Here is a 15352-nt window from a genome sequence, read left to right on the forward strand (position 1 = left end):
CAGGGTTCTTAGCCGTGTCCAGTCCAATTATGGCACGTCCGTCCTCATCCTTTCTCCTCCCTCTCCCACAACACTGATGGGGTACTCCTGGTCCTCACTTCCCACTGGGCCAGGAACCACAGCCAAAGGATCATAAGCCGCCATTTTCACCACCTCCAGCCATCATCAGATAAATATTCCCCTCACCTCCTTTGTCAGCATTTTGGAGAAGCTATTCTCTCTCGGGCACCCTGGTCCAGTCCTCCTCCAGTACCATCACCTCCCCACACCACCATGGCACCTCCTCACGCAATCGCAAAAAGTGCAACACTTGCCGTTAACACCCTCCCTCCTCACTCTCCAAGGTCCCCAGACATTATGATTTCCACCAAAGACTAATTGGTATGAATTATATACTTTAACAAAGTCTCGCCAAAATCTGTAGAATCTGCCATTAATTCTTAACAAAGACTGCTCTCACTAGTTCTGACAATAATGTCCAGTTTCTCTAATCTGTCAAAATTTTCTGAATCACTTTGTCTATTACTGTATGGAGTTATCAAGTTCCACATTTTTAGGACATGACTACCTTTTGCCATGCTTTCTCTCAGCCTCAAACAGCAAGCCTTATCATCACATGGGCTACTACCACACACAGCCCATTTTCAGCTATGATTCGGAGATGCCGGTGTTGGACTGGGGTGTACAAAGTTAAAAATCACACAACACCAGGTTATAGTCCAACAGGTTTAATTGGAAGTACACGAGCTTTCGGAGCGACGCTCCTTCATCAGGTGGGAGCGTCTCTCTGAAAGCTAGTGTGCTTCCAATTAAACCTGTTGGACTATAACCTGGTGTTGTGTGATTTTTAACCATTTTCAGCTACTAATAGTTCCCATTAGCAGCTATTCACCCTCCAAGGTGAGTCTTTATCTACAAGCTTGGGAAAGGTCTACAATTAGTTGGTTTTTATTTCAGAATATTTGAATCCACTGCACGCAGGAAGAATGACTTTCACTCAACCAAAGTTTCATAAAGAATTCACTGAGTCCTTAGATACAGAGGAAAGGCCAGTGGAAACCAGTTTCAAGCATAGCAATATGGTTTAGTTTAAGAGAATGGATGGACCTGAGAAAGGCTATTGTTAAAGATGAGAAAGTAATAATTGTACAGAATGGGAAACAGACTGTTCAGATATACAGTTCCAGATGACAAATTTGCAGATTCTGAAAGGATTGTAGAAAATAATGAGGAAACAGGACCTCTCATCCAAATTTTCATAGCTCTAAGGGTAAATTTGCCACAATTAATAGTTTTTCTGATGAAAGGACACTGACCAAATACTTACAGAAGGGGATAGTCAATGGAGAAATTGAACTATTGTAAGTAGAGAAGGGAAGACTGCTGGAAAATATAACAGCTGGATGAATGTACAAGATGAGGGGCAGGAAGTTAGGCCCATAGATTGGGATCATAAAATACAAAGATGAAAAGTAAGAAAATGCAACATAAGGAAACTTGCCTGTGAGGATCTTTGATTTGATTTGATTTATTATTGTCACATGTACCTAGGTACAGTGAAAAGTTTTGTTTCGTGTGCAGTACAGGTAGATCACACTATACAAAGTGAATTCGGGTAACAGAATAGAATGAAGAATGCAACGTTACAGCTGCAAAGAAGATGCACAAAGAAAGTGGGGCTTTGAGAATGGGTGGGCCTGCAAAAGGTTATTGTTAAAAATGAAAAAGTAATAATTATACAGCAACATTAAATTTTAAAATTTGAGAGGTCCATTAAGAAGTCTAATAACAGCAGGGAGGAAGTTATTCTTGAATCTGTTGGGACGGGTGTTTAAGCTTTTGTACCTTATGCCCAATGGAAGAGGGTGGAAGAGAGTATAACTGGGGTGGGAAGAGTCTTTGATGATGTTGGACACGAGAAGTATAGATGGGGTCAGTGGATGGAAGGTTGGCTTGCCTGTCCCCAGGAAGAAATCATGAAATGTTGAATGATATTGTATTAATATTGGGAGGGATTTAAAATAGTTGCAATCCAGAAAGAGCCAGAAGGCAAGATAGGAGTGTTGCTTAATAAGTACAATAAATATAGTACAAACACCATCAGGAATAGATGCCCGTGTGATCAGAAGTCTACGTGCCAATAAACAAACTAAAAGACAATTTAATAAAGGATGAAAAAAAATATAAAAGCTATAAAGCTGGGAGAATATTTTTTGAATACAGAGGTGCCAAAAAGAGGACATCTGGTCCTATCACATAGGTAGAGATGCAAGGAAAAGTAATCTCCTAATGGTACTCCTAAGGCTACAGGAAAGCTAATGACAAGAGATTTTGAGGAAATATTGGGGGATCAAGATATAAGAGTAGATTGACTGATGGCAAGAAAAACAATTTTGAAAATCTTCTGGGCTTTGGCAACAATAAATGCTTTGGAGCGTTGATCAGTAGATACTAAAGCTGCATTTCTGCAGGTAGATCAATTTGAGAGGAAAGTGTTTCTTTGCTTTGCAAAGAGGTGCCAAATGTGATGGGGATCCCAGGGTGGGGGGTAGGGCAGGGCATGGAGATTTGAAAGTTAAATAAATGTGTATATTGGTCTAAATAATATATTCACATATGGTATCTCTCAACAAGATATCTCTTAATAAAATTAAGTTTTCTTCAGTTAAAAGCAGATCCTGCCATGTTTTACTGAGCACCATGGAGTGCAGCTTCCACTCATCTTTGTGATGCAAGTAGGTGATTTTTTTTGTTGGATGGGAACAGTGAACTTGAAAATTTTGTCAGAGATCAATATAAAGCAGAATTCAAAATTAGAAGTCAGGATTCTGGGCTTATAAATGCATTGGATTATAAGTCAGATAGAATGGATCAAGTGTGGCTTTGCTTCAGCAATCTTATTTCGAAAAGGTCGGCATCATTACACTTAGGATCTCAATAAAGATACAATGTCCTCCAAAACTGAAATGGAGGAATTGCAAAGTCTAAATGACTAGCTGAATTGACTAGGTGCCTTCTTGATCTATTAACGTTGAGTACAACAATGAAAACTTCCAAAGTGAAAAATATTATTCAGACAAACAAAACATTGAAACAAATTTAAAATGGAATTTGTGTTTCTAAATGATCATCATTGGGTGATGCTGGAAACTTTAAAAAAGTTGTTTTTAGTGGTGTTTCTTATGGAAATCTCTGATGGATTCTCCAGGCTGTGGGAAAGGGAGATAAATCTTGCATTTTAGCTTGAGAGATCAGAAAAATGCTAAAAATTACCTTATCAGCTGAGATACTTGCTTTTGATTTGGTTTGGTATTTTTCTAGGATAAAATATATTCCACAAAGGGACTTAATATCAATAGCTATTTATTGTAACATCAGTAATACATATCAGTGAAATAGTTACATTCAACAAAATGTGTGAATGAAAGAATGAAGCAATATGGCAATTTTAGAAGAGATGCTGGATAATTTGGAAATCTCCAATTTGAAAATTGGTAGAAAGTAGTAGTCAGCTATCTCATTGTTTCACAAAGAAAGGGGCACGTTCTAAGAAACTATTAGGTAGATTGAAAGAAAAGTGTTTGGAACTTTCACAGAATTGTGTTCCCAACATCACCCTGTAGCTATTTCTTTATAACTCTATGACTCTAACTTTGACATGCAGAGTGAAAAAAGGGAAAATAATATGTTTTCAGCAGTGTACGTGCTGAGTGTGGAAACAGGAAAATTGCAGTCTTCCCTCATATGGATTTGTGGGTTGCACTGGTAATGAAAGTTAGCACACATTGAACTCATGACCATGTACTTATGAAGCTGGGCAAGGAATGATTGCATTGTTATCAATAGTGGGAAGGGAACAAGCTCAGGAACCAGTGCAATTTTTACTCCAATATTAAAATAAATTTATTTTGTTTAGTCAAAACTAAAAATGTACAAATTGCTCCTCTGTCTCTTCCTAAAAATCCCCATTTTAATAGTGCTCACCCAAATTAGTTCTTTCTGCATGACATGAATGAGTGATTAGTGATTAGGACACTTCATATGTCCCTGATAATGTTGCCTACAAATCGAGAAAAATGTAATTTGAAAAGAAAACCATAACCTCTTCAAAAATCAAAGCAACTGCAGCAGGACCTGGATAATCTGGGCTGATAATCAGCAGGCAATCTTTGCATTATTTACTTTCCTCCCACTTTGAAAGAGTCCAGGCGCCTTCTCTGGATCCTCAATATAGAAACCTCCCACCCATCTGATTCCAGGTATCAGTCTAATGAAACTTCTCTGAACTGCATGTAATGTATTCCTTCCCTTTTTCAAATAAGGAGACCAAAATATAAAATAATATAAAAACGTAAGATTAAGAATAAATTATTCAACCTCTTGAGGCAGTTCTTCAGTCAATTTAGATGTTCTATTCCTCAACTCCATTTGCTTATCGTTTCTTCCTATCCCAATACCTTTATGTGACAATGATTAAGTTATCTTTATCTTGAAAACTCAACCACTCATCCATAGGCTCATGAAGAGGATTCCTGATTTCCAGGATAACTATTGAAACAAAAAAATGATTCAGGTCAAATTCTCACCATTTGCCTCTGTTCAGGATTCACCTACCTGAATTTGTCTCTCGACAAATATACTTCCAAGTTCCTCCATCATGTAAAATAAGTTACCCCTCAACCTTCTAAACATAAGGAATATGAGTCAAGTTTAAACAACTGGTCCTCTTAATATAACAATTTAAATCCCACCGTTATTCAGTATAACTCCTCTCAGGCTATGTTTCCTTCCTGAGTCTCCAATACCTGTAACTGGAAAGATACCATTGACCAGGAGCAGAGCTGAATTATTCACACCAAGTAATGCTCCATATGCAAGCATGCCCCCTTTGGCAGAATGAATAGAAAAATAGCACTTTACTGAAATGGAGAGACAGCAGGTCCCTGGAGCACAGTGGGACTTGAATGTCATGTCATGACATGAATCTTAAAGTTAGTATATAGGTACAGTAAGTGATTAGGAAAATGAATGGAATGTTATTGTTTATTGTAAGAGGAATGGAATATAAACGTAGGAATGTTTTACGATAGTTGAATTTGGCTCTGGCGAGGTCACACCTGGAGTACTAAGAACAATTTTGGTCTCCTTATTTGAAAAAGAAAGTGAATACATTACATGCAGTTCAGAGAAGTTTCATTAGACTGATACCTGGAATCGGAGTGGGTGGGAGGTTTCTATTATGAGAAGTTCATTATTCTCGATGTAAGTTTGCTAGCTAAGCCGGAAGGTTCTTTTTCAGATGTTTCAGCACCATACTAGGTAACATCATCAGTGAGCCTCCAGTGAAGCAATAGTGGTATGACCCACTTTTTATTTATGTGTTTAGGTTTCCTTGGGTTGGTGATGTCATTTCCTGTGATTATGGCATTTCCTGTGGTGATGTCATTTCCTGTTCTTTTTCTCAGGGGGTGGTAAATGGTATCCAAGTCGATGTGTTTGTTGATTGAGTTCTGGTTGGAGTGTCATGCTTCTAGGAATTCTTGCGCATCTCTCTGTTTGGCTTGTCCTAGGATGGATGTGTTATCCCAATCAAAGTGGTGTCCTTTTTTATTTGTATGTAAAGATACTAGTGAGATTGGCTCAGTCTTTTTGTGGCTAGTTTGATGTTCATCTATCCTGGTGGCTAGTTTTCTGCCTGTTTGTTACAGTTCTTGCAAGGTATTTTATTATTAGTAGTATATTATTATTATTAGAGTATACATTATTAGAGTTTAAAAGGATGTGAGGTGATCTTACCAAAACATGTAAGGTCCCTAAAAGATTTGATAGTGTGGATGTTGGAAAAGACCTCTCCTTTGTGAAAGAGACAAGAACCAGGGGACCCAATTTCTAAATAAGGAGGTTCTCATTTAAATGGAGAAGAGGAGGATTGTTTTTTCTCAGAAGTTCAAGAGTCGATGGAATTATCGTGTTCAGAAAATAATGGGGGTGTGTGGAATAGTTGAATAGTTTTTTTTTGGCAGACCCTCAAGGGCAAGGATGAATTGCTTCCACCCCAGGGTTGGAGTAATGGTGTACGTTTGGACACTTCTGGAGTGGCAGACAGATAGGCCAGATGGTAGGCCAGGAGGCAGATAGGTGGATGGGGTATTGTGGATTCTGTACCCTCTTACTGCTGCTCACACTTGGCCTCCATGTGCTTCACTTGGTGACACTCGAAATAGTTGGCACCTTCACAAATGCTTTTGTTTCAGTTTGTGAATTCTAGGACAAGTGATTCCCATGCATCAGTGAAATGTTGCAGTTGTTTAGGGAGGCCACTTTGAGTGCTCACTGACCATTGTAGAGTTCAGAGTAAGCCACTTGTTTATGGTCTTGTGTTGGGCATGTGGACAATGTGGCTCATCCATCACAGCTGGTCATGCATGACCAGTGTCTCAATATTTGGGATATTGGTTTGAGAGAGAACAGTCACATTGGTATGCTTATTCTACCAGTGGATTTGTAAGATTTTGTGAAGGTAATGTTGATGATAACTCACCAGGGATTTGAGGTTCTGCTGTACATGGGACCATGTTTCTGGTTGCCTACAGGAGGCTGGGGACCACAGTTGCTCTGTAGGCCTTGGGTTTGGTGCACAGTTTGAATTCTTGGACTTTGAACATCCTATGCCTCAAGTGTCCAAACGTTGCACTGTTGCATTCGAGTTGATGTTGGATTTTAAAGACTCGCCATTATCTATTGCATTAGTTAGGAATTTAGAACACTAATTATTTCCCTGAGTGGTTGCAGCAACAGCAACATTTAAGAATCTCAGTGTTATAAAGAACAGATCCATTTTCTTGACTGGTGCTCTTTGTTCATTACTGTGTCTGCAGTCTGCATGATCTACAAGAACCATTGTGATATCTCATCTGGATTCCTCTAACAGCCTCTTCCCTTCTCATTTAACCTTTCGATAGCAAGATAAATTTGTGCAGAAATGTTCTGGAAACACCACCACTTCTGGGTTTTCTTCTAAGTCTCACAACATCTTGGCTTGGATCATGTATCAATGTTAGGTTATTGCTGCTGAATCAATAGCCAGGTATTCATTATTTAACTCCATTGTGTGAGTCCCATCAATACGTAGACTACAGTAGCTCAAGGAGAGGTTCCAACAGCTCCTCAGTTCCAAACTATGCATCAGCAATAGATGTGGCCTTGTAAACATGATACATGACTTGAGAGTTAAGATGTGATACCAGCAATTTAAAGAGCCTCAATAAAGAAGCAGACTGAATCTGACACCATTTGTTGTTATCCAATATATAAGCTATTTGTCTGTTCTGTTAAAAAAATTGCTGATGCTCAATATTTTGTTTTGAAGTTTCATGGTGAGTGGATCTATAACTCTAGTAGTGTCACCTAGATGGATTTGGTCTAATTGAACCTTTTGTGCTACAGAAGACAGAACTACCATGATTTATCTGTGGTATTAAAATATACTTATTTTCATCAGCAATATATTTAAAGGAGGGAATAGAGCTGTGTGGCCTATTAATCGCAAAATACAGTTTACTGGCCACCAAGGCTGACACTGAGTATTCTCCTTTGGGAATACTTTGATTTATGGACTTTAAGAACGTCAACCCTCCTGTATTCTTGAATCTACTCAACAAGGAAACAGAGTTAGTAGCAGTCATGTTGCTGTCCAATCTAATAGATCACACACCCAGATGAGTTTTCACTAATGGGGTGAATTTATACAATATAACTTCAAGACCCCTACTATCATTACTGTTAGCATATGATGTATTTTCTTAACTAATAGGAAAGTACAAATTAGTAAGGATCAGCCAAGCCATCCCATATTTTAATTATAGTAAAATATGCCATCACACTATGCTGAATTCCATCACGCTACACTGATTTTATTTTTATTCATTCATGGGACATCATTGTCAGTGGCTGGGCCAGCATTTACTTGTCATCCCTCTATGCCATTGAAAAGGTGGTGGTGAGCTGTTTCTTGAACTGCTGCAATCCATGTGCTCTTGGTGGACCAACAATGCTGTAAGAGAGGGAGCTCCAGGATTTTGACCTAATTTCACTATACCTATCACCTATACCTATCACCTATACCTATCACCTATACCTATCACCTATACCTATCACCTTTATTCAGGCTCTTTTTGATTTTATGTGGCACAGTAACCTCTTGTGGTGCGTCTTTATTCTATGAGACTGAATGACAGGGAATGCATTACATGAAAGGAGGGCCATGTCAGAGTTGACAATGGAACAATGTGGAGTTCACAAAAAGTCATGCATGAGCATATCATACACTACTAAAGATGTAAAATGAAATGGTGACAACTTTGGGACTACGATATCCAATATCATGCAGTTATACAATCATACAGCATGGATGAAGACCATTTGACCATTTGACCCATTATGCTTCTTTAGCTCTTGAAACGAGCAACCAATCCATCACATTAGCCTGCTTTGTCCAGGCTGCCCTTCTAGCTCTCCCATTTTAAATGTATCATTCAATGATAAATAGAGGTCCTGTGATGCAAGGGTCAGCTTCTCTGAGGCAGAAGCTAATCCCAAAACCTGATGGTCAAGGAAGGTGCATTTGAAATATGGACAAACAAATTGAGTATCGATTTATAAATCCCTTATATACATACTAATAGCAGGTAATAAGAGGAGGAGAGATTCGTGGTCAGCCATATAATATAAATAAATTGGAGCTTCCACCATCACTATCTGTAGCTTCGAACTACAGCAGGTAAAAGTGTCACCACCGCAGCAAGGATTCTTTAGGGGGCCAGTTAACTCAGGTGGCTGAACAAGATGAGATCGGTGCTAACAACATGGGTTCAGTCCTCATTCTAGTTGGGTTGGATTCAGGCCATGCCTCCTTGCCTTGTTGAGTTGCTACATATTCTCTTCGGCTAGGGAATTGAACAAAACGGTTGAGTGATATCTATGTCCCACAAAATATCTAGATGTAATGTATTATTTGTTCTGAACAATGTATTGATGATAATTTTGTTTCTATATCTGGTGTCCAGAGAGCCTAATCTTCAGTTCATAGAGGAATATCTTTCTGAAGATCTCCCTTTCATGAGACATTGTTCATATATCATTGATTACTGTTTTAAAATTATACTGGTATTTTTCATGACTGAAAATAAGGGCATGTTGAGACTACAGTGACTAGTTTCTTTACAGACCAACTAGAAGGATTATATTTTGAGATCTAACATTGATTTATATATGTAACAACAACTAGCAAAAAAAGAATGATTTGAAACTGCAACACTTCATGTCCAAGTGTTAATTCATGTAAAAGATAAAACGATGCCCATCTAGAAATCATGTTTCATCATTTATCTCTTCTTTTCTCAGCCTGGTTCGAGCTTCCAAATATCCCCCAGATTCCATTATAATACACCTTTCACATCACTGCAAGGAGCCCTCAGCAGGAATCTATAGCCTGTATTTTGTATTGCACGTTGGTAAATCTTGTAGAGACTAATGTTGATTCAGTTTCACATTGACTCCAGAGTAATTGCAGTTGTTAAAAGTCAACTTTTTCAACCTGAACATAAATGTTTTGTAAGAGTTTGATGCACAGCTGGAAATTTCTCAGTTGACAATAGTAAGAATGATATGATCGTGCCATTAGCACTATGTGTACTATAAAACATTTCACCCACAATGGAAACAATGTTTCAATCATCTTTTAACTTAATAAATCACAGGTAGATGGTTCAAACATTACCTGCACAATTCCATTTAAAGGAAGGATATTTTGATTGTATTTATGCTATAAGCATTAATATTTGTGTAAAGCGATCTAAGTGAACTAAATGCATGTGTATAAATTATGAGTTAGAATTGATTGCGGGGAGGAGACAAGTTCAATGAAGATTTTTTTCTTATGGAGAATGATTGAGCAGTTTAGCCCTTTACTCTCTGGAGTTTAGAAGACTAAAGTGGGGTCCAGTGGAGGTATATAAAACGCTTAAGAGGATTGACAAAGTAGATGTAGACAGAATGCTTCCTTATTTGGGGCAACCTAGAATGAAATGTCATAGTTTTAGGATAATTGGATTTGAAAGAGAGATGAGGAGAAATCAACTTTCTCAAAGTGCCATGAATCTGTGGAATTCATTACCTCCTGAGCTGGATAGAAGCTGGGACATTGAGTAAACTTAATGATATAGGCAGATTATTAAATTAGTAGTGAATTGAAAGATTATGGAGAGTTGGCAGAAAAGTGGAACTATGGCCAAGGTGAAATTGGCCATGATCATATCAAATGGCAGAGCAAGCTTGAGGGGCTGAATTGCTTACTCCTGCTTCTAATTCTTATGTTCTTATGTTTCCCTCTTGAGTCAGGTGGAATTTTAATTTCTGATTTATTCAACACATATTTAGCACCCATCAGCAAGTCATTGCTTGCCTTTGATGTCAATTTCTGCCATGCCACTGTTACAAAATCTTGTATAGCTTTTTATTTTCATTCATGAAATATGGACATTGCTGCCTGGGCCAGCTGCTCTATCCCTAATTGCCCAGAAGGCAGTTATGAGTCATACAGCATGGAAACAGACCTGTCGGTTCAACTGATCCATGTCGACTAGATATCCCAAATAAATCTAGTCCCATTTGTCAGAATTTGGCCCATATCCCTCTAAACCCTTTCTATTCATAAAGCCATCCCGATGACTTTCAAATGTTATAATTGTACCAGCATCCACCACTTCCTCTGGCAGTTCATTCCATACATGCACCACCACTGCATGAAAAAGTTGTCCCTTAGGTCCCTTTTAAATCTTTCCTATCTCACCTTAGACATACGCCCTCTAGTTTTGGATTCCCCCATCCTGGGGAAAATGCCTTGTCTGTTTACCATATTCATGCCCTCCATGATTTTATAAACCCCTATAAGTTCACCTCCAACACTCCAGGGAAAATTACCCCAGTCTATTCAGCCTCTCCTTATAGGTCAAACCCTCTAATCCTGGCAACATCCTTATAAATATTTTCTAGACCCTTTCAGGTTTTGCAACATCCTTCCTATGGAAGGGAGATCAGAATTGCATGCAGTATTCCAATAATGGCCTAACCAATGTCCTGTACAGCTGTAACATGACCTCTCAACTCCTGTACTCAATGTGCTGACTAATAAAGGAAAGCATACCAAATGCCTTCTTCACTATCCTATCTACCTGCAACTCCACTTTTAAGGGACTATGAATCTGCACTCCAAGATCTCTTTGTTCAGCAACACTTCCCACCATCTTATTATTAAGTGTATATGTCCATCCCTGATTTGCCTTTCCAAAATGCAGTACCTCACACTTATCTAAATTCAACTCCATTTGCCTTTCCTCAGCCCATTGACCCATCTGACCAAGATCCCATTGTAATCTGAGGTAACCTTCTTCGCTGTCCACTACATCTCCAATTTTGCTGTCATCTGCAAACTTCACTCACATTGCAATGGATCTGAAGTCATATGTAGGCCAGATTAAGGAGGGCAGTTTCCTTCCCTAAAGGGCATTAGTGAAACAGATGGGATTTCACTAACATTTGGCATTTATTTTCTTCTTATCGAATTCAAATTCTACCATCTGCCATGGTGGGATTTGAACATTACCTGGATCTTTGGATTACTGGTTTAGTGGTAAACAGACTGCCCATGGCACTGCTCATTGAGGCTCACTATAATCTTATCGTCGACAATATCATGAGTAACGGGATTGTGGGAAGTGCAGTGTGCCATTCAATGCTCTATACCGGACTCTGGCTTCAGCTGCACTCACACCTATCATTTACTGTAATATAGGGATTGTTGTTTTGCATTTGCCAAGTGTTTTCTGTACGTGTCACCTTTACCTCTTGTCACACATTTCTCCCAATTTTTTTGTGAATATTGCCCATAATTTTCAAATTTCCAAGTGAACAGTCATTAATTGTTTTTGAACCATCTGACTTTGCTGCTGCTCAGTTAGCAGGCAGTATCACTCACTTTAGATTGCAGGATCAGAGTCAAACATCCCCAATTCTCTAAAACTCGCTCTCTTTCCTGCTAAGGTGATTGGTTTGCTATCAGTTGACAAAATAACCAGGTTCAGCTGAAACGATTCTCCCAGAAACAAGGTGAGAAACAGATGCCAATTTGTCAGAAAGTATTGCAAATACCTCTCTGGTCTTGCGCTGCCAATCTTTGCTGTTGGTTACCACCTGCTGCTTGCCCTCCTCCAGGGTGATGCCAGGTTCACTGTTGTTGCCCATGACCCTCCAGTCCCGGGGAGAGTTGGAAATACTGGCAATCTTGGACTCGGTGGCGCTGTTCTCCTCCGTTAACGACTTGGAAGATCTTCTGACGAACAAATTTTTTCTCAGGGCTTTGACTCGGAGACTCTCCTGGTTGCTGGCAGGGGACAACCTCTCTCCTGCCGGCTCCTGGATCTTCTGGTCCAGTTTATTGAGTTTGGACAGGACCTGGGAGATCTCGTCCCGAACCCCGGACAGACTTTCCAATTTCTTCTCGATCTCGCCGATCCTCAGCACCAGTTTGCAGACACTCATCTTGAGTTCCTCGTCTCCGGGCTGGTTGGAGAGAAGCCCTTTGCCCTGATCCTTCTGGGGGGCATTGGCATTCACCGGGGTCCGCTCCAGGCTGCCACTATCTGATTTGGGCAGATGGGGCAGGGAACCGCTGCTGTTGTAACAGGACTGCAAGAGTCCAGTGGAATCATTCAAACTCATATCGTCCAGGAACCTAAATATATCACTGATATCGTCACTGAGACCCTCGGAATCCTCGTCTGAATGTTTCAGGGGCACTTTGTCTCCATACTTGGGCTGATGCCTATGATTACCATCCTTCCCCTTGCCCCGGACAGCCTGTTCGGTCTGGGTGCCCACGCTTGTTGTCTTCTCGAAGCTCTGCGCCTGCGACGTGCAGTTCACACTTTTATCTTTCACTTTCCTTGGGTTACAATGGCCGGACGCCACCAGTTTTGAGCTGAATGGTTTGCCTGCTGCGCCCAGCGACTCGTCGCCTCCTGCAGCCGCCTGCTTGAAGTAAGCCTGTGCCCTGTCCATGGTGCTGATCGCATCCGCCGCTGCCGCTGCCTGTCTCTGGCGAGCCTCGGCCAGCAGCTCCTCCTTGACATTGCCCTGATAACGGTGAGGGCTGGGTTTCTCACCAGCAAAATACTGCTCACTGTCCTGAGCTGTGTCATTGTTCAAACTCCAGCTCTTTAGGAGCCAGGACGCCGGCTTGTTTGGTTTAGAGGAGAGCTTCCGGGACTCTTGTGATATTGTACTGGGACCAAAGTAGGTGCTTCCTTGTAGGTCATCTAAACTTTCGTGTTTGACGTATCGTTTCTCTTGACTTGTGAATGGCATCGAGTCACAGTAGGGATTGTTGTAAGGCATCTCAAAACTGTTACTGAAAAAAGTGGAGAAACGTGACCCGCTTTTTCGAAGGTGGGAGCCATTGTCCTCATCCTCAGACTCTTTGTCCATTGGCACGAACTTGGCAATGCAAGGAAGCATGTCCTGCAGCTCTCCATTGAACACAGGTCTGCCATGTACACGGGGAGAGATGGTGAATGCTTCGTCGCTGGAATCAAATGTCCCATTCCTGTCCGCTTTTCTGCTCGGGGAATCTTGATCTGAGTTTGAATCCTGGCTGGGGTCCATGGGGAAGTATGTGGTCTGCATAACACATGCCTGAGGATCTATACTGTTAAAAGTTGGCGATGCTTGGTGTCGGTCAAGTGAGGCCGCCCTGTCTTTATTCTCCTCTATCCCTTCATTTCTGACCCCGAGGAAAAAATTGGGCTCTGAAGTGCAAATGAGACGTTGGCAGTCCTTACAGTCAGCTGTAGGACATAGATTCGAGTCTCCTGCTGCCGAGGGTTCACTGCAACCATCTCTGTCCATTGAGTCATGGCTGGATACAGGAGATCGAACCCGACAGATTTCTGTATCTGATCGACAGCAATCAAAAGACTGGTTTTTTCTCACCTTGTGTTGGTGCCTGTGAGGCAGTTTCTCCTTCGCGACCCCCCCGTTCATCTGAATTAGATTAAACATGGTGACGATATCGGCGGCTATCATGATCTTTTTGGACTGGGGGCTGTCCACATTACACCGTAATTTCTCTTTGAAAAGAGTAGCTGGGAAATTCGGGTCCAAGCAGGCAGTGTAAAACAAAAGACTCCTCAGCTTTGCCAAATGAGTTAAATCAAACCGAGCACAAAGCAATTTACACAGATCCTGATAGGAAACCGTGCTGTGATTCGTATCCAGCTCTTCCAAGATCCGGACGAGAAAAAGCGAGTATTCAGGGGCAGCTTCCATTTTCCTCGTCCGCGATTCTATCGATTGAAAAGAAATTGATTTCCACCCTCCCTCTAAAGAAATGCAAATCTAATTCTAATACGTTACTCTGGCTTGGAACCAGCTGATGTGCTTTTCTTAAAACACATTTTGAAGCGATTGTTCTTTTCCTTAAAGTCGCCGCAAAATAGACCAAGAGAGTATGAAGGGTCTGTTACCTTTCGAACCGAAGAGCCCACTGTTGTATGTATCCCACACATCCTCTGTATATACCGTGTGCAGGTGGCTTAGCTGCCTGGAGTCCCGGTTAACAATTGATTTGCAACCAAAGATACGAACAGACCAATAACTCCCAGAAAAAAAACAGCCAGTTTTTCTAAACCCCTCGTCTTTTTTCTTAAACTTCAAATGCTGAAATATACCATGTTCTGCAGCGAAAATGCCGAACCCCGCTGAAAATCCATGGTCGGTCAGTTGCACTTTGGAGGGAGGAGCTGTCCATGCACTGGTAGGAGTAAAACTGGTCTGAAAGCTCTCCGTAGGCTGGAGGGAGTGAGGCGCTGAAAGGAAGGAGCTGTCCACAGGCTTGAGGTGCTGAAAGATTCGGCACCACCGTGTTTTTCTCCAGCATTACGTCATTAACATTCAAAGCAATAGATCAGCATCATGGTGAAACATACCGAGAGGCGCTCAATGTGTCCAGCTGAGAGGAACTGTATGCTATATCAAACTTTACTGATTCTTGGACAAGCCAACCGGGTGTAATTAGAAGTTTTAGTAGTGAGATGGAGTGACATTATCATAAAATACTTGTTTGGTGCATGGGAGACTTACATTTGTATAGAGTAATTCCCCGAGGCATCTGAAAGAGCTTTCCGATCAATGAATTACTTTTTAAAGTGCAGTCACTGCCTTGATGTGGGAAACACTGCCAATAATTTGCACACAGCAAGATTCCTCAAACAACAATGAAATAATGACTAAACAATGG

At 40.7% G+C, this 15352-nt stretch overlaps 1 protein-coding gene across 1 annotated transcript in view; it reads right to left on the minus strand.

The window, feature by feature from the left end:
• Positions 1 to 14914, minus strand: part of minar1 (membrane integral NOTCH2 associated receptor 1) — a 99646-nt gene extending 84732 nt beyond the window's left edge. Inside the window, exon 1 of the mRNA XM_043677075.2 lies at positions 12208 to 14914. Coding sequence (XP_043533010.2) covers positions 12208 to 14382 — 2175 coding nt within the window. The 5' untranslated portion in view covers positions 14383 to 14914. The remainder of the gene's footprint in view (positions 1 to 12207) is intronic.
• Between the last annotated feature and the right edge of the window lie 438 nt (positions 14915 to 15352).

Source organism: Chiloscyllium plagiosum, unplaced genomic scaffold (genome assembly GCF_037043375.1).
Source record: "Chiloscyllium plagiosum isolate Xiang-an unplaced genomic scaffold, Cpla_swu_hap1 HiC_scaffold_39, whole genome shotgun sequence".
NCBI lineage: Eukaryota > Metazoa > Chordata > Chondrichthyes > Orectolobiformes > Hemiscylliidae > Chiloscyllium > Chiloscyllium plagiosum.